The sequence below is a fragment of the Capricornis sumatraensis genome, chromosome 5, assembly GCF_032405125.1.
Source record: "Capricornis sumatraensis isolate serow.1 chromosome 5, serow.2, whole genome shotgun sequence".
NCBI lineage: Eukaryota > Metazoa > Chordata > Mammalia > Artiodactyla > Bovidae > Capricornis > Capricornis sumatraensis.
This window is the reverse complement of record NC_091073.1, coordinates 35033711-35054946: the sequence shown is the minus strand read 5'-3', so window position 1 is coordinate 35054946 and position 21236 is coordinate 35033711. Positions and strand designations below refer to the sequence as shown.

The following is a 21236-nucleotide window of genomic DNA, read 5'->3' as shown; positions in this document are numbered from 1 at the left end:
ACTCTCAAGAGTCTTCTCCAACACCACAGTTTAAAAGCATCAATTCTTTGGTGCTCAGCTTTCTTCATAGTCCAACTCTCACATCCATCCACAACTACTCGAAAAATCATAGCTTTGACTAGACGGACCTTTGAAGGCAAAGTAACGTCTCTGCTTTTTAATATGCTGTTTAGGTTGGTCATAGCTTTTCTTCCAAGGAGCAAGCGTCTTTTAATTTCGTGGCTGCAGTCACCATCTGCAGAGACTTGGAAGCCCCCCAAAATAAAGTCTCTCACTGTTGCCACTGTTTCTCCATCTATCTGCCATGAAGTGATGGGACCAGATGCCATGATCTTAGTTTTTTTAATGTTGAGTTTTAAACCAACTTTTTTCACTCTCCTCTTTCACTTTTATCAAGAGGCTCTTTAGTTCTTCTTCACTTTCTGCCATAAGGGTGGTGTCATCTGCATATGTGAAGCTATTATTTCTCCCGTCAACCTTACTTCCAGCTTGTGCTTCATCCAACCTGGCATTTCTGCATATAAGTTAAATAAGATCAGGGTGACAATATACAGCTTTGATGTAATCTTTCCCCAATTTGGAACCAGTCTGTTGGTACAAATCTTTTATACAGAATTTTAGGAAATGTGTGTATATTTATGCCTACCTGTATTTCTTGCAGGCTTTCATCAACTTTAAAGACAAAATAGTTTTATGTGGAAGTTTGAACTTCCTAACCCAACCCAAATGTTATATATTAGTATATATCTAAAATTGTATTTTCTCTATATGTGCTAATTTTATTAAAATGCATACAGGAAACAAAAATCCCATAGATTATGTTTTCACTGAACAAAAATTTTAAACAATGCCATAATTATGCAAAGGGATTATTGTTAATTGGAAATGCATCTCCTGTTTCACTGTGATACAATATTTTTTTAATGAAACGTTTCAAACGCTGCAAGCTCATGTGAAAATTTTGCTTAACTGTCACCAAATTTTCCTGGTTGAATTCACAAAAGAATGTACAATGTACTTAAGGCCTGAGCATTTGTACCTAGCTGTGGGCAGCATAGTGATGCATGATTTATCATGAAAATACCTTTCCTAGTTAAAAAAAATACATTTTATGTCAGTAAAGTCCAATACAATATATGTAATTTGCTAACTCATTTGCTAAATCAAATGCTTATTGTAAAAGCAGTTATATATATCTACACACATAAACTGCTTTTCTGGGCTAAAGTACTATAAATAGCATATTGATTCCTTTCTTTTTATACAGGAAAACTTGGTTACTAAAATTCTGAAATCCAGAAACTCTATTAAGTGGAACATTTTCCTCCAGGAGAAATTATCCTAGCATTTGCCAAACTGTTACTTTAGACAAAAACAAAGATTTGTACAATCTTTCTTCCTTCCTTCCTTTCTTACTATTTGCACTTGAGATCAGCTTCAGGCATCCAAAAATGAATTCATTGTGACCTTCAAGGAAGAAGAATATAGCCTAAGACATACACTAATTAGCAACTTTTAGAAGCATTGAATACTGTGTCTAAAAACCCCTGCTACATAATTGCAAGTTGGTTGTGTGTGAACTGGACATTAGCATTTGGGCAATAAATACAGTAACGAAAGTCAGATGTACTGAAGAATAAAGTATTTCATATGTTTTGCACATATCTGAATTCTCTGCACTCTTTTAAGCATCTGAAGTTTTAAATTAACAAAAGCAAGCTATACAATCCTTTCTTTATATTTTGAAGTTATCATGAATAGCATTATAAACTATACCAAATTATACAGTATTAGAACTGCTTCAACTTTCCTAACTTATTATATCAACAGTTTTATGTAGGATAAGATAAAAAGCATTACTTTTTTGGGGTTTTCTTTGATTCAGTCTAGGTTCCTGGTTCCTGGTTGAGACTGAAGCTCCTAGAAGTCCAAGAATCAAACTGGTACTACCACATAAGAAGTTTACCACTTGCATTATCCCTTTAGTACAATATCATCCTGATGCTTCCAAATGTGAATTTTTCAAAGAATTGAAATACATTTCTAGTTTGATACAAATATTTTGAAAAATTTAGTAAGACCTCTTTACTGGTCATTTGGCAGAGTAAAATTTACCTGTTTTTTGATTCAGGAGCTGTTAATGAAAATATATTATTACACTAGCCATGACTTTACCTTAGTTTTACTACAGAAGGCATCTACCCAAACACAATGCAGGCCCTGTAATACAGATGTAAAAAGAATTTTTGGCATCCTGTGGACCAAAGTATTAATACTTACCTGCTGCCTAAAATTCTCTGCTCCTCACATGATGATATGTAATATAGCCTGGGTTTGGAAATCTGGTAACTAAAGTTATAGCAGTGCATTTATTATGTCAGTTAAGGTTCTGTATGAGATTTGCAGAGGTCTCCCAAGAGGAAAAGCAAACAGCTTTTGCTTTTAGACTGTGTCATCTACATGGCATGCATTGCTTCTTACTGCTTCTGTAAGCTTAAATAATATTTTAATTATCTTTTCATTTGCAGCTCTTCCTACAATTTCCTAACATTTACTGCTTAAAAATATCTAAGTAAAAAATGTACCTAAATCAAATTTTAATTTCCACAAATGTCTAGAGCAATGGCTACAAATTAACATGAAACTTGAATTGGTGTTCTTTGGTGATATGTTCAGAGAAATGGTGACCATATCTTAATACTAGGAATTATGAAGAGTTGCCAATACATTTTCTAGTGAGAACATTACTTTTCAGTGTTCATCGTTATAAGAAGGTTGATAGTTCAAACAATTTATTGCTGCTTTATAGTATACATAATTAAATGAAGAAACATGTTAAACTCAAGAGAATTTTTAATAGGTTACTTGCAATTGTTATTGCAGGCAACAACTTGTACATGATTTTATTTCCAAATCCACAAAAAACAAATTTTATACAAATCAGCACTGTAAAAATGTCAATTACAGCCCCAGAGGCTTTGCTGGCAGAATAATTGTCTAAATTCTAGGATATGGGAAACAAGTTCTTTTCTGGATTCATCTTTTTTTTTTCTTTCTTTTTTTTTTTTTTACAAAAAAAAAAATTTACAAGTGAAATGTTACTACAAAACTTTTTATAAGGAATTTTTGCAAAACATTTACATTTTACCATCAACTATTTCTGTTTTAAAATCATTATGTAGATTTAATACCCTATGCTGCACATCAATTTATGTGGGATGACAACTTAGTGACATGCATAAAAAAACACCACAAGGCATTAAAATGAAGACTTAAATACAAATATTGTTGCAATAAAACAGTTATAAAATTGAAAAATAGGACCTAAACATCATGCTTATCTAAGTTTGACAAATTAACTTTTTCTCCTAGATTACACACTTTTATTACTGCTCTCATGAGAGTGTGATAAATAATGACTTAACATCAAGTTCTAATGTAATCAGCAACACATACACAAACCTAACCAAAGAAAGTATACTGTAAGAAAAAACTATTCTAACACTGGAGTTCTACCATGATAAATACATAGCTTTGCACTGATAATTACAATAAAGAAAAGTTTTATAACAGTGGCAAAGGGAATGAACAGTGAAATGTCATTAAACAAGACTCTACTGCACATCTGTGCCCTATTACTTATAACAGCTATATCCCACTGAGTCAAATAAAGGACATTGAAATTTACGATTCTTATAAGACAGAAGAGTGGATTCAGAATGGTTTGCAGAACAGACTGTCAAAATATTTCTAATTTCAGTGGTGAAATGTGCACCTGCTAACACAAATTAATATACTTTATATGCTATAAAGCTATCCAGATTCAGTTTCTTAAATTTATAATAGGCCTCATTGTTGATTAAAAAATAACTTCCATTTCTGAGGCGCATACATAGGTATGCATTAAAAATGGTTCATAGAATAATGGTGCAGAGAGCTCACACTCAGTATTAACAACAACAAAAAGTGTCACTCTGAGGAAACATGATTCAAACATTAGGAAAGTTTCTTTGCATAAAAAAATTTATAGCACTGATTGTGTAGCATAATGATAGATAAAATATATATTTGATGTTTCAGCTCCTATATAATAAAATTAAAATTAACACTACCAAATGCTCCTCTGTACCAAACAAAACAACAAACTGATTCTGATGTTTTAAAGCCAGATACATCAGTTGTTAAGAGTACATTAAATAAAATATACAAAACAATTTACAAAATCCAACTAAAATTTAAAGACTTTGTTACAAGTCTACAAAAGCTTTAAGAAACTTGAAATTTATAACCACAGTGTAAAAATTTTTTTTCCTTTAATCTCAAAGCTTTTTTATACAAACTGAAAGCACAAAAGACCTTCAGTTTTATATAACGCTACAAAGGGCTGGCCTAAAGTGTACATAGTGTAAACAGTGATCATTACAGTATTTCTCCTTCATCAAAAATACAAGAAACATCACAATTTCAGAAGATAATTCGCATGAGTAGTACTTTTTCTGAAATAATAGAGAATGTACAAGAAAATAACATACACCTATACTCAAACAGTCCCCAAACTAATGGTATTAATTAACCAAGTATTTAAAAACTTCAGTTTTCAAATGGTGAATTCCAACTGCATTATAATTCACTGTAAATATATTTTTAAATATGAAATATCTTACTAATATTTAAGCTACTGGTATAGTCCAAATTTTTTTATAGGAAACTTTTGGCCATCTTTCCTATTAAGATCCTTGTACAAACAATGAAATACATTTATTTCTTTAATCACTTATAACTGACTGATATTTTTAAAAAATACTTTTTGTTTCATAGCATCACATCTGTTATACATTTGTTAGGATGCCTTCTTAGGGAAAATTCAGTTACTGGTATAACATAAAGTCATTACTGTGTTATAAATCCTTAATCAGCCTCTAAAACAGTGCTAGAAATAAAATGGGATTGGCTAATTTTCAGCAAAGAGGAAAACAGAAATTATAATGTAGGTAAAAGATAATTTTCCGCTGGCCTTAAAAAAAAGTGTGATAATTCTTTCTTTGGCTACCATGTAAAAGCATAAAGAATTTTGCACATTGTCAACGTAACTCATATTTACAGACTATGAAACTACAGGACGATTTAAACTCTATGCAAATATTTCCAATATAAACATTTAAAATGAACTTTGTGGTTCAACCTAGTGTTAGGAATATAATCAATCCTAACTTCAAAACCATACCTGTTAAGTTGCCTCATTTTGTTTTTCTGAAGCTATTATGAGTTTTGTTTTAACCATTTTCCCCCCAGTATTTTCCTACAGTTTCAATCTAAAATTTAACCTAAGGTTTAGCTCTAAGTTCCTCTTGTGTCTCCAAATGGAGAAAGTAATTGGATTTCACTGATTGTCTCCATACACACTACTACAATGTAGTGGTAATAAAGATCTGAGATGCCTCTCAGATTATGTTTTTGGAACTTACCTAATTTAACTGTTGAAGAATTTCTAATATTTAGAAAAGACGGCCAAACCTATTTTCAATTGATTTTCCAAAAATCAAGCTAAGGAAATAAAGCATTATCTCTATCATCGGTTAACTGTTTTCTGTGATTTTGGGGGAAAAAATCCACATAAATATTACTGACTGAATTTATAACAAAGTACTTTCAAAGAAAACAAGTCCAATTAAGGTCCAGTCTGCAAACTACTGAGGTCTGTCTTTTTAAACATGTTAACACATGATGTTAAGAGAGGAGAAGATTCAGTTTAAAGATTATGTGATATATCTCCAAATAACTACAACGTACATAATATGGAGGAAATACTTTTCTATCTGTTTCCAGTATATCAGTTTGCTTTTGTATTTTTAAAAATTCAACACTTCATGTGCTGACCCAAAATCTTGGAATACTTAAAGAAGCCAAGAATGAAAACATGATTTCCTACTCTGTAATCCACTTGACCAGCCCATTTCCAGATTTTCAAAGGTGTGTAAACTTAAGTGCAGCACTAGAGGTCTCTATTATAAATAACTTCAGAATTCTTCCATGTTGGTTGAAACATTGGGAGTTGCTGGGTTTGAATCTTGAGAAATGGCTGCAACTGTGACAATTCTTGGGGAGCCAAGCACCTCTGTAACAGATGAGTCCAGTTCTCCGGAGGTAACAATGGCAAGAGCTGTCCCACCACCTTTTTTATTCTGGTGCGTTTTGACATGTTTGGAGAGATGATCACTCCGCATAAATCTTTTAGAACATTCTGGACATTCAAATCTCTTTTCACCTAAACGGAAAAATAGTAAATAAACAGCAATTCACTTTATCTAAATGAAATTATCATTTAAAATAATTTCTCTTCTTTTTCAACAGCTGCAAAATACTTTGTTTCTATTTCAAAATGCCAATAAACACACATTGCAGTATAGGACAAAGACCAGGTGACTGAGAATAAAAGAACTGTGCTAAAGTCCTGATTCTGCTAAGAACTGAAAATAAAACTGTTTCCTCAGCTTCCCTATCTACAAAATAAGAAGGTTTCTAACACATGATCTCAACAAGTCTCCTCCAGTTATAACTGCATAATATCAAAGCTCATATCCACTCTTCCTTAAAAACTATTGTCAAAGTTTTGGACATAATGACCAGATGCAGGAAATACCTTGAAACTACTTCAAATAAAATCAGTTAATAATTTTACAGTGTACTGAATTTCTTTACAAGGTAAAAAATGAGAGTGGGGCAAACACTACATTTCAAATTTAATACAGTTTTTAGATCTTGCAGAATTAGACTGTTAGGTTCCGGTAGACAGAGTGACCCTTAAATATTCTCTCTTTAAAAGTTATAAGATAGTTCTATTGGAAGTAACTACTTCTGTATTTTAGAAAAAAATGATTTTGTTTTTATGTATAATAGGCAGGGGCACATAAAAATTTAGTTAATTGATATATCATCACATTTATAATGGATAAACTATTAGCTTTATTTCTCTCCTTAAAATTATTATTTAGAGGAAAGAAGCACTATTTTCCCATAATAATAAAACTATTATCCCATAATAATAATAGAACTTAAGAAAATAAGAAAATCCAATTCGGCTTAATTCTTCTATCTGGCCCTCCTTTGGACTGACCAACAGAAAAATCTACAGGTTCAAGTGTCAGATATTATCCCCTCTTCTTTATGTGTTTGCTTTTATTTAAAAAAGAACTGCATGTGATTCACTGAAATTTCCTTTCTCTTTTCAAAGAAAAATTAAATGAATGGATAAAATCCTTAAGGTATAAATAAAGCCAGTTAAGTTTTAAGGCAAAATGACTTGCATTTTATGAATGCTAGCACTGAAGCAAGGACCAAAAAAACAATTAAATGAGGGTTTATGTTTAGGATCAATCTTGAGCTCCTGTATCTTTCAGGCTTTCCATTTTATTTCAAAAGAAAAATTCAAAGTGTACAAATTTAAAAGCTGGAAGAAATTTAAAGGATCTTATTTTACGTTTTCATTTTATAGTTAAGTTGAGCCTCAGAAATTAATTTGCTTGGGAATCCCCCAATTAGTCATCCAATTAATCAATAAAAAAGCAGAATTCAAGACATCTGATTTCTAATTCAGGTATTATGTATTAAATCACCTGTAGTAGAGATCTCTGTTCTTTTATAGCAATGATAACCAAGAATAACCAGAAAGATATCAGGTAGTGATGGCTTGAAGGCATGAGCTTTATTCAGTAAACACTGAATCAATGGGTGACCAACTTGTACACACTGGCTGTTTAATAAACATTTGTTAGCTGTGGTATTTATTCACGAACTCAGTTATTTTTCAATAAGTATTAGACTGGTGCAAAAGTAATCGTGGTTTTGCACTGCGGAACTTTGCCATTTGATACTAGAATACATTCTTAAATAAACGTAGTTGCATTATACATCATTTTAATGTGCATGTCTCGTTTTGTTTTCTTTTTGCTAATGTCTTAGTACTTACTGTTTGTATTTTAGACCAGACAAATGATGTTTGACTAAAAGCAAATTTGAGCGATTTTCTTATTCTAGTTTAAATGGGTAGTAAAGCATCAGAGACAACTCATAACATTAACAACATGTCTGGCCCAGGAACTGCTAATGAATACATAGTACACTGGTGGTTCCAAGTTTTGTAAAGCAGAAGGGAGCCTTGAAGATGAGGGGTGCAGTGGCCGGCCATCGGAAATTGACAATGACCAATTAAGAGTAATCATCAAGCTCTTACAACTACATGAGAAGTTGCTGAAGGACTCAATGTCGACGTATGAAACAAACTGGAAAGGAAAAAGGAAAAAGCTCGATAAGTGGGTGGGTGCTTCATGAGCTGACCAGAAATGAAAAAAATTGTCACTCTGAAGTGCCTGCAATGCAGGTGACCCTAGTTTGATTCCTGGGTGAAGAAGATCCCCTGGAGAAGGGTAGGCTACCCACTCCAGTATTGTTGGGCTTCCCTGGTGGCTCAGCTGGTAAAGAATCTGCTCGCAATGGGGGAGACCTGGGTTCCATTCCTGGGTTGGGAAGGTCCCCTGGAGAAGGGAACAGCTACCCACTCCAGTATTCTGCCCTGGAGAATTCCATGGACTGTATAACTTTCACTTCACTTTTCTTATTTTACAAAACAACAAGGAACCATTTCTTTTTTTTTTTTTTTTTTAAATCTTTAATTCTTACATGTGTTCCCAAACATGAACCCCCCTCCCACCTCCCTCCCCATAACATCTCTCTGGGTCATCCCCATGCACCAGCCCCAAGCATGCTGTATCCTGCATCAGACATAGACTGGCGATTCAATTCTTACATGATAGTATACATGATAGAATGCCATTCTCCCAAATCATCCCACCCTCTCCCTCTCCCTCTGAGTCCAAAAGTCCGTTATACACCGCTGTGTCTTTTTTCCTGTCTTGCATACAGGGTCATCATTGCCATCTTTCTAAATTCCATATATATGTGTTAGTATACTGTATTGGTGTTTTTCTTTCTGGCTTACTTCACTCTGTATAATCGGCTCCAGTTTCATCCATCTCATCAGAACCGATTCAAATGAATTCTTTTTAACGGCTGAGTAATACTCCATTGTGTACATGTACCAAAGCTTTCTTATCCATTCATCTGCTGATGGACATCTAAGTTGTTTCCATGTCCTGGCTATTATAAACAGTGCTGCGATGAACATTGGGGTACATGTGTCTCTTTCAATTCTGGTTTCCTCGGTGTGTATGCCCAGGAGTGGGATTGCTGGGTCATAAGGTAGTTCTATTTGCAATTTTTTAAGGAATCTCCACACTGTTCTCCATAGTGGCTGTACTAGTTTGCATTCCCACCCACAGTGTAGGAGGGTTCCCTTTTCTCCACACCCTCTCCAGCATTTATTGCTTGCAGATTTTTGGATCGCAGCCATTCTGACTGGTGTGAAGTGGTACCTCATTGTGGTTTTGATTTGCATTTCTCTGATAATGAGTGATGTTGAGCATCTTTTCATACAAAAGCCCAGGTCCAGACGGCTTCACAGCTGAATTCTACCAAAAATTTCGAGAAGAGCTAACACCTATCCTACTCAAACTCTTCCAGAAAATTGCAGAGGAAGGTCAACTTCCAAACTCATTCTATGAGGCCACCATCACCCTAATACCAAAACCTGACAAAGATGTCACAAAAAAAGAAAACTACAGGCCAATATCACTGATGAACATAGATGCAAAAATCCTCAACAAAATTCTAGCAATCAGAATCCAACAACACATTAAAAAGATCATACACCATGACCAAGTGGGCTTTATCCCAGGGATGCAAGGATTCTTCAATATCCGCAAATCAATCCATGTAATTCACCACATTAACAAATTGAAAAATAAAAACCATATGATTATCTCAATAGATGCAGAGAAGGCCTTTGACAAAATTCAACATCCATTTATGATAAAAACTCTCCAGAAAGCAGGAATAGAAGGAACATACCTCAACATAATAAAAGCTATATATGACAAACCCACAGCAAACATTATCCTCAATGGTGAAAAATTGAAAGCATTTCCCCTAAAGTCAGGAACAAGACAAGGGTGTCCACTTTCACCGCTATTATTCAACATAGTTCTGGAAGTTTTGGCCACAGCAATCAGAGCAGAAAAAGAAATAAAAGGAATCCTAATTGGAAAAGAAGAAGTAAAACTCTCACTGTTTGCAGATGACATGATCCTCTACATGGAAAACCCTAAAGACTCCACCAGAAAATTACTAGAGCTCATCAATGAATATAGTAAAGTTGCAGGATATAAAATCAACACACAGAAATCCCTTGCATTCCTGTACACTAATAATGAGAAAGTAGAAAAAGAAATTAAGGAAACAATTCCATTCACCATTGCAACAAAAAGAATAAAATACTTAGGAATATATCTACCTAAAGAAACTAAAGACCTATATATAGAAAATTATAAAACACTGATGAAAGAAATCAAAGAGGACACTAGTAGATGGAGAAATATACCATGTTCGTGGATCGGAAGAATCAATATAGTGAAAATGAGTATACTACCCAAAGCAATTTACAAATTCAATGCAATCCCTATCAAGCTCCCAGCCATATTTTTTACAGAACTAGAACAAATAATTTCAAGATTTGTATGGAAATACAAAAAACCTCGAATTGCCAAAGCAATCTTGAGAAAGAAGAATGGAACTGGAGGAATCAACTTGCCTGACTTCAGGCTCTACTACAAAGCCACAGTCATCAAAACAGTATGGTACTGGCACAAAGACAGAGATATAGATCAATGGAACAAAATAGAAAGCCCAGAGATAAATCCACACACATATGGACACCTTATCTTTGACAAAGGAGGCAAGAATATACAATGGAGTAAAGACAATCTCTTTAACAAGTGGTGCTGGGAAAACTGGTCAACCACTTGTAAAAGAATGAAACTAGATCACTTTCTAACACCGCACACAAAAATAAACTCAAAATGGATTAAAGATCTAAATGTAAGACCAGAAACTATAAAACTCCTAGAGGAGAACATAGGCAAAACACTCTCCGACATAAATCACAGCAGGATCCTCTATGATCCACCTCCCAGAATTCTGGAAATAAAAGCAAAAATAAACAAATGGGATCTAATTAAAATTAAAAGCTTCTGCACAACAAAGGAAAATATAAGCAAGGTGAAAAGACAGCCTTCTGAGTGGGAGAAAATAATAGCAAATGAAGCAACTGACAAACAACTAATCTCAAAAATATAGGAACCATTTCTTGATAGGATTGTGACATGCAACAAAAAATGGATTTTAGACAACTGGTGACGACCAGCTTAGTGGCTGGACTGAGATGCTCCAAAAGTACCTCCCAAAGCCAAATCTGCACCCACAAAAGGCCACGGTCACTGTTTGGTGGTCTGCTGTTAGTCTGACCAGTCACTACAGCTTTCTGAATCCCGGCAGAACCATTACATCTGAGAAATATGCTCAGCAAATCTATCAGATGCACTGAACACTGCAATGCCTGCAGCCAGAACTGGTCAACAGAATGGGCCCAATTCTTCTCCAAGACAATGCCTGACTGCATGTTGCACAAACAATGCTTCAGAACTTGAGCAAACTGGGCTACAAAGTTCTGCCACATCTGCCATTTTCACCTCAGTGTTCACCAACTGATGTTTCTTCAAGCACCTCAACAACTTTTGGCAGGGATAACGCTTCCACAACTAGCAGGAGGCACAATACTTTCCAAGAGTTTGCCAAATCCCGAAGCATGGATTTCTAAGCTACAGGAATAAACAAACTTACTTCTCATTGGCAATAATGTGTTGACTGTAATGGTTCCAATTCTGTATAAAAAAGATGTGTTTGAGCCTAGTTATAATGATTTAAAATTCATGGTCTGAAACCACAAATATGTTTGTACCAACCTAATATTTGTGTTGCTCCAACACAATATTTGGAACAACTGCAGTATGACAGGTATTGGTGATACAAAAATGAACAAGTCAGAGTCTCCGAATTTAAGCATCCATTATCTTGAGAGAGTCATTTGTTAACCACATGAAACTATTGGTATGAAAAGATAAAGGAATTCGAGTCCCCAGCTACTCAGTACCAAACTCTAAGATAAATGAGAAATGATGGGGACATGGCTTTTGTGTGGACTTTCTAGTCTACTCCCAAGTGGTATGGCTATCCAGTTAATTTCAAGCAATAAAAGTTGGCTAGAATCGCAAAATAAGTAAATTATGTTGTACAATTAAACTATCATTAGAGGAATGACATTTTAGTTCATTATCCTTTTTCCACAGAGAAGTGTGTCTTCTGTGGTTTAAGAAGACAATTTCCTAATTTCCTACCTCTTTGGCAAACATTATCATTATACTTTATAAAATATAAGGAGGCAGAGAGTTCTTATACTAACTATATATCCTACAGTATCTTTTTTTGTATTTACATTTAGAATTATTTCAATAATTATTTTAGTAGGGTTAACACTTTTTATACTTAATACAACTAGTTATCAAAACTGTTGATATTAGTTATTAATACTTACAGTGGGCAAAATGCCCCAACTCCCTAAAAAGATGCCTGTGTCCCAACCCCTGGAATTGTGTGTACGTTTCTTTTTTTTTTAATTAAAGGATAATTGCTTTACAGAATTTTGTTGTTTTCTGTCAAACCTCAACATGAATCAGCCATAGGTATACATATGTCCTCTCCCTCTTGAATCCCCTACAAAGATGCCTGTGTCCCAATCCCTGGAATTGTGTATACATTTTATCACATGCCAAAAGGGATGTGACTGAGTTTAAAAAGCTTACTATAGAGAGACTGTTCTTAATTATCTGGGTGGGCCAAATCTAATCACACGAGTTCTTAAAAGCAGACAGCTTTCTTCAGCTGGAGTCAGAAAAATGCAGCAGGAGAAACTAGAAGCGTGAGAAGAACTCGACCTGTTGCTGCTGGCTGGAAGTGGGGGCAGAAGGAATGTGGGTCACCTCCAGGAGCAAACATCAGCCCCCACTGACAGACAGCAAGGAAACAAGGACCACCATCCTATAACAGAGAACACTGAATTCGACTGTAAGTGTGACTATGTCTGGAAGCAGATGCTTCCCCAGAGACTTCAGTTGGGAACATGACCCAGTCAACACCCTGATTTCAACTTATGAGATGTTAAGCAGAGGACTCAGGATGAGTCTACTAAGACTTCGGACTTCAACAACTATATAAAAAAGTGTGTTTTAAGCTGCTAAATTTGGGATAGCTTGTCTTGGGAGCAGTAGCAAACTAATAAAGATTATCATCTTGAAAAGGTAAAGCATAATTCAAAAAGTAAATTACAGGTGATCTATAATATGGATCAAGATCTATAAAATATCTTCAAGTTTCAAAAGCATGTCAAGAAGAAATTTCAATTTTTTTTTCCTCTAAGAAAATCTAAAGGATGTAACCAAAATGACTTTAATAAACTGAATATTAAAAAACTGCATATCTTATCTAGATTGATAAAATGGCATGCTGTATGACATGATTATTCAAATATAGTATTTATATATACTATATATATCTACACATATAAAAAGGATGTAAGTAGAAGATGCAAACTTAGAAATTATGCAGATTATTTCCTAACATGATATAACAGCGCTTCTCTCAGAAAAAAATTAGCTGAGATTTTCAAATGGAATCATAGATTTGAAGGGATGAATGGAATAAAACATCTTTTAATTTTTATTTATTTGAGGTAATCCATCAAGAGCCAATTATTTAGCTGTCAGAGTTCTACCTATAATTTCATTTTCATGTTACACTTAAACCTAAGCTAATACAATGTAAAAAACACATTTATGAATATTTTTCAAAGCCTGCCATTTGATAACATATCTGCATATTTATCAACTAAAATAATTTCAAGAGTGACCTAAGAGATTTTATTAGTTTCCAAGGGCTACTATAAAAAATGAAACAAAAACACAAAACCACCAACTGTGTGGCTTAAAGACAACAGATATTCACTCTCTCACAGTTTTGGAACTAGATGCCAAAAATCAAGGTGTCAGTAGCACAATTCTCCCATCAAAGGCTCTAGAGAAGAATACTTCCTTGCCTCTTCCCAGCTGTGGGTGACTTCTGGCGATCCTTGGCACTGGTTGGCTTGTAGGTGCAGCTCTCCAGTGTTGCCCTCTGCCTTTACATGGCCTTGCCCCCTGTGTATCATCTCTTTATGATACGGATGTCCGTCCTTGGATTTAACGTCCACTAGGTCCTAAATGCTAGGCACTAGGAATAGTTATAACTTCCTCTTAATCCATCTCGTCTGCAAAGAATTATCTCCCAATAAGGTCACATTCACAAATTCTGTGGAGTAGAAACTGTCTCTCTTTCTGGGAGACACAATTCAACCCACTATAGGGACATTTTTAAATGTATGGCATTTGTTATAGCAAAGCAAAAAACATACCCTTTGCTCAATGGATAACTTCAATCAAACATCCATTTGCAGCATCTATACAATTTCTTTCCAGATTTTTATATATAATTCACATTAAAGAAATTATATATTGATTTGTTCTTAAAAACCTAATTATTCAAACTGAGAAACCTGTAGTCCCTGGATCCCTCCAATGCCTATTGGGATGGTCCTATCAGTCCCTCCTGGACACCTCTTCATGAATACCCTTAATTCTCCCCTATCATTAGCTGGGGATAAAAGTAAATTAATAGAGGGAGAAATGATAATTTGAGAGAAGTTATGTGGCTTAAGTTTTCTTAAAGTAGAAGACAGATAAAGGAAAGTTAAGTGGGAGTAATGAGAAATAAGAAGACTTGAGGGTGCTAAAGTATGAGAGTGAAAATATTAAGAAACCTATGAGTCACATGGCTGTTATCATTATTATTGATGCTGAATATGACTTTATTTTTAAAATAAAACTGTTAAATAATGTGCTAAAAAAAAAAGACTTGAGGTTTAGATAATTACTAAGGCAATGTGAAAGCTGAAGAAAAGAGTAAGATTGATAGGATGTTCTGAAAGACTGGCTGAGATTTGAGACCATAAAATTTATAGACATCAATCTACATCATGAGAATTTTTTCATTTCCTCCTTCAGCAATTATCTGCTCAAACAGAGAAGCCCTTTTGGTCATTTTCTTATTAATACTTGTTTAAAAGGCAATCTTATCTACTCTAATGGTTTTAACTATCATTTATAAATTGATGGCTACATCAAGATACAGAGTCCTAAAATAGGAATTTGATCTCCCACATATGCCACAGAATGCATCATTCAACATGTCACAAAAAGAACTCATTAACTTTCCTATCCTTATAATTCTCAGAAATAAAAGGGGAATTCCTCTCCAAAATATCAAAGAGACAATATTAGTAAAGAGAGTGACCAAAACTTAACTCCTCTGTGAAAAGACTCAGAAAATTGGGGGAAAAATAAACAATCAAATCAACTCATTTAGACTCTGTAAATTAATCAAGGGCTCCTGTAACTCAGGGAGTGTTTTATAAGGAAAATGGCTAATTCTTGATAAGAACAGCAAGTTTTGTGGTGTTCCCAGCAGCCTGGTAGCCACCAGAGGGAGCAGAACAAAGTGAGAGCCCTTTCAAAACTTCTTTCCCAAAGAATCATCATTGCTTCTTTGGAAGACTTAAAATATTGTTGCAGTCAACATTCCTTGGAAGTGCTCCAATGCAAAAAGTCTTTCTCCGGGAATAGAGAAGAGCATGTATTTGTCTAAAACAATTACAGACAAGTATTTTAACTTCATGGATACCTGAAACAATGACTAATACTTGGGCCAAATAATAAACAGATAAACAAAAAACTTAAAAAGCTCAGAGGTATGAGATAGCCATAGGGGCTCTAAAAAGTTCTGACATACTCCTTGGAATGTAGAAGCCACATACATGCTTAGGGCTGTGAACATACTCAGGAGAAGGGTTGAGAAGAACCAGACTTCACTTATAAGGCCTACCTACCCTTTGAGGCTCCGGAAGAGAAGGAAGAGAACAAGCATTGTCTGGCTGAGAGCTGAGGGTCCCCCAACATGCACACAAAGCCTCTCAGAAAAGAGGGAGAGATTAATTGGTCTGAAATCCCCCAAATTTGATGAAAAACATTAATATATACATATTAATTAGTTAGTTGTGGAAGAACCACAACTAACTTTAAGCAGGTTAAATGAAAAGAAATTCACACTGAGACACATAATAATCAGTTAAAAAAGAATCTAGAAAGCAGCAAGAGAGAAGTGACATCATCTACAAAGGATCATCATAAAGAAAATCAGCTGATTTATTTTTCATCAGAGATCATAGAGGTCTGAAAGCAATGGGATGATATATTCAATGAGGTGAAAGGAAAAAACCTATCAACCAAGAATTTTATATACTGCAAAAACATCTTTCAAAACTAGGGAGAAACTAAGATGTTTCCAGATTGATAAAAAACTGAAGGACTCTGTCACACCTATAAGAAATGTTAAGGGGGGGGGGGTGGTCCTTCAGGCTGAAATGAAAAATACTAAACGACAACTAGAATACACATGAGAAAATAAAGAATGCCAGGTGAAGTAACTATACAGACAAACACAAAAGACAGCATAAATGCGCTGTTTACTCATTTCCCCCCATCTAGTTTCAAACAAGACTGCATAAGACTTATAAATCTGTGTTGAGGGGTACACCATATACAAAGATGCAATTAGTGAAAATAACGGCATAAGCGGAGGCAGAACTATGTAGGAGAAAGTTTTTGCATGCTACTGAAATAAAGTTGGTATTAATGCAAATTAGACTGTTAAAAGATGTGGACTGTAATACCCAAAGCAGGAACCACTAAGAAAACTACACATAGATATAAAACATATATATATATATATTAATATATACACATACCTATATACATACCTATACCTACATATATCAAAAAAATTACAAAGTAACTAAAATAACACATGAGCAGTATTTAACACAAAATGTCAACAATGGAGAAACTCAGGAACAAAAAAGAAGACATGAAGACAAATAGAAAACAAATACTAAAATGGCAGAAGTCTTTATCAGTAATTGCCTTAAATATGAATTAAACTCTCCAAAACGCAGAAACTGACAGGATGGATTTTTAAAAATGACACACTTTTATGCCATCTAAGAGAAACTATCTTTAAATTCAAAGACATGAGGAGGCTAAAAGGATGGAAAACAGACATACTGTGCAAACTGAGTTTGAACAGCTATACTAAAAATTACTTATTAAAGATAAAAATTACTACTAGAGATAAGAAAGGGTACTTTATAATAATAAAAGTATCACTCCACCAAGAAGCTGTAACACTTAGAAACATGTAAGTACCTACACCAAAAGAACTCCAAACGACAAGAAGCAAAAATCAACAGAAGCGAAGGGAGACAGACATTCCACATATACCAATCCTTTTCCTCAATTCTCCATTTCAACTGCAGTAGTCATCACTGATATCTTTCATCTCTCTTCTCACATTTAATCAGTCACCAACTACTGTTAATTTTATTACACAGACATCTCTTAAACTGGACCCAAGTACACCTTACAAATTTTGTTTTATTAGGATCTTACCAAAAGTTCCTACTGTCTTTACTAATTGGTCTCAGAATTATTTCCTAGAAATCTGTCCTCCATACAAATATCAAATGGTTGAAAATGAAAAAGTGACCATCTGATTATTGAAAATTTCCAATGATTCCTCATTTCCTATAATTGCAGAAAAAAATCAAATATATGTAACATCCTCTTGATCTCTGCCTACCTTTTTTAATCTATTGTCACAAACATCATAGTTCCCAAACACTGAACTGCTTGTACATCCTGACATCATATCTTCTTGTATAAGTGGCTTCTAGTTCAAGATAAAAATTCTGACTCTGCTCCACTGACCAATCATGTAATTCCTGGCAACTTCTCTCTCCAATTCTCAGTTTCTTCATTTTTAACTGGGAATAGCAGAAATACCTATTTTATGTTACTGTTCAAAGGATGAAATGAGAAAGTGTATGTTAAAAAGCATTCAGAAACCCAGCACACTGAAGGAGATCAGTTATGTTAACTACTGCTGACTGTCACTGCTTGTCTGAATTTATTGTTTCCATGGCTCTTTCTAACTCATCACTATATAACTCAACTTGGCTCAGGGAACTAAGTTTCAAGCCTTGATAAAGAAGTCAATCAACCTCTTAAAGACTTACGTTTAGTCCTTATTTATAAAATGGTGGAACTGCACAAAACTGTTTTCAGGAGTCGCTCTGGCTCTAGACACATTGCATGAGGCATATGTGTGAAGCTGAGCAAGAAATTCATTGGAACTGTTAAAATAAAAATTAACTAGAAAATCTCCCTCAAGTTTTAGACTGCAATTTCTCAAAGATAAGTATTGTCTCATGCTTTTGAAAATGGTTCAATTTGCATACAGTTCTACATAGTTCTATGAGTTTTGATAAACACATTAAGTCACGTAGCTATCACCAAAATTCCAATATAGAAGAACTGCTTTCACTTAATAAAATTTCTTCTTGATGGTTTTTCACAGTCAAACTCTCCTCCATCCCACGTTAGGAAACGCTGATCTGTTCTCCATTTGTACAGTTTTGATTTTTTTATTCCATCATGTAAATGGAATCATTCAATTGGTAGCCTTTTGAAGCTGGATGCTTTCACTTAGCATAATGCATCTAAATTTCATCCATGTGGTTTTGTGTAGTAATAATTCATTCCTCTACTCTGTGGAGTAGTACTCCAACATATGGATATACCACAACATTTCATCCATCTACCAGCTGAAGAATATTAGGGTTGTATACAGTTTGGGTGATTACACATAAATCTGTCATGTATATTCAAAGCTAGGATGAATACTTGGGAGTGGATATGGTTAAGTATCTGTTTAACTTTTATAAGAAAATTCCAAAATGTTTTTCAAAAGTGCTGTGTCATTTTGCATTCCCACCAGCAATGAAGTTCCAGCTCTGTAATTTTGTCAATACTTCTAATTGTCAGGAGTTTTATGTTCTTACTTTTTGTTTTAGCCATTCTAGTAAGTCACAGGTATCTTGTGGCAGTATTAATTTGCATTCCCCCAAATAAAAGATGATGCTGAGCATCTTTTCATGTGCTTATCTGTCACATGTATATTCTCTTTAGTGAAGTGTCTAGATCCTCTGACAATTCTTAACAAGTCATCTAATAATTCTAACATGTGGATCATCTTGACAGGGTGGATACATGGTACGCTGAGTAATTCTGGATTGCCTCCTGGACATTTTTTATACTATTTCATGGTGACTCTGGGTTCTATCACAAATCCTCTAGAGAACAGTTCTATTTTAGCAAAACAACCCCTTTAGGTTCATACTAAAAGCAACAGCTTGCCTTCTTTGATCAGTAATTTCAATATTAATTTATTTTTAAAGACTTCATTATGCTCTTTGAGTATGCCTAGCACATGTCAGAGATTAGGTGGTGGTTTATTTCAGTCTTTGAGGCCTCTGCTATGGTTCTTGGGGATTGTTCTGTGCATGTGCAGTACAGAGTTGAGTCCAGAACTTACTTTATTCTGTACAGAAAATAGGGGATCACCTTTTATAGATCTCTACAAACTTATCCTCATACTCTCCAACCCCCAAGTGTCCTTTCTTTCTGGTTTCTCTGGCCAGAAAGCCAGTATTCTTGGGGGGGGGGGGGTTCCTTCACTGTCCTGCACATGCATCATGCATGTGCATCATGTCCTGCACATGGCATTACCTTCAGAGTGAAATGACAAAGAAAGAAAAAAAAAAGTAATTCCCCTCATATTCACTGAGGGCCCAATATCTCCTGATTCCTCTAACCAAACATAAAGGTATTTTCTCAATATTTTAGCAGCTTATGAAGACACTACTACAGTGCAACCCACAAACAGTATGGCCTTGGAGTCAAGCACCCCTTTTCTCAGTTCTCTTGCCAGATACACATGGTTTCTCCTACAGTATTTGCTGTTTGTACCTGCTAATCAGGGCCCACAGGGCCAAAGTTGGTAGAACAAAAGGAAAAAAAGTCCTGTGAAACTCAATTCTATTATGCCTTGTTATATAAGTTTAACTGGATCACATTTCTGCAAATAAGAATAGAGATTATCAAGGAAGAGGATATGTTCTAGAAAAGAGCCAATTTGTCTCTTGTAGAATGCTGTAAAAGTATGGAACTAAAATAATGAGAGGGAAATATGGAGTATAAAACAGTAAACTGAAGCCTATACATGGAATATTAGTCCTACTGTTAAAAAATTGGGGCAAAATATCTGAGAATTTCTATCTAAAGAAATATGGTCCCACATTGTAGTACTACATGTTGATAATTAGGTCCCTTTCAATATAACACACAGTGCCCCTACTCAATTTCCTAAAAAGAAGGCCACCAGTTAACAATGATTTCACATTCTTTCACTTAAACATATTTGTCAGTCACCTTCATCATCGTCATGATCATCATCATCACCATCTATTTAAACAAAAGCCTGGGATCACTGGACAATGCACGTAAGCCTATCTCAGAAAAAGCGAAATACAGACAAAAAAATATGACCCTGGAGGAAACATTAGACTTCCAGTAAGCTCCTGTATTTATACAATAAGAACAAGATGCAATAAAAAAGAAACAAAAATCACTCTTGGAAATTAAAAAACAATGCAACAAAAATACCTGAAGCTAAAGCTACGGAATTTCATTGAAAATATAAGAAAAGGTAAAAAGACAAGTAAAAGAAAAGGTGCAAAAAAAAAAAAAATCAATATAGGGAGTCCACATACATCTAGAAGGAGTTCAAAATGAGCAAAACATAAAAAAGGGTGAATGAGTGGATGTAGGGTGGTGGGGGAGGACCCAGAGTTGAAAATTCCATCCAGAACTATATCATAAATGAAAACCTACGCTTATACACATTTTATGAAATTCACTTCAGTTCAGTCACTCAGTTGTGTCTGACTCTTTGCGACCCCATGAATCGCAGCACGCCAGGCCTCCCTGTCCATTACCAACTCCCGGAGTTCACTCAGACTCACGTCCATGAGTCCGTGATGCCATCCAGCCATCTCATCCTCTGTCGTCCCCTTCGCCTCCTGCCCCCAATCCCTCCCAGCATCAGTCTTTTCCAATGAGTCAACTCTTCGCATGAGGTGGCCAAAGTACTGGAGTTTCAGCTTTAGCATCATTCCTTCCAAAGAA

The 21236-nt window shown here is 34.9% G+C and overlaps 1 protein-coding gene across 1 annotated transcript in view; it reads right to left on the bottom strand.

Moving 5' to 3' along the window:
• Window positions 1-6017: 6017 nt before the first annotated feature.
• SP4 (Sp4 transcription factor) overlaps window positions 6018-21236 on the bottom strand; it is a 77150-nt gene continuing 61931 nt past the window's right edge. The window contains exon 5 of the mRNA XM_068973201.1: window positions 6018-6265. Coding sequence (XP_068829302.1) covers window positions 6018-6265 — 248 coding nt within the window. The remainder of the gene's footprint in view (window positions 6266-21236) is intronic.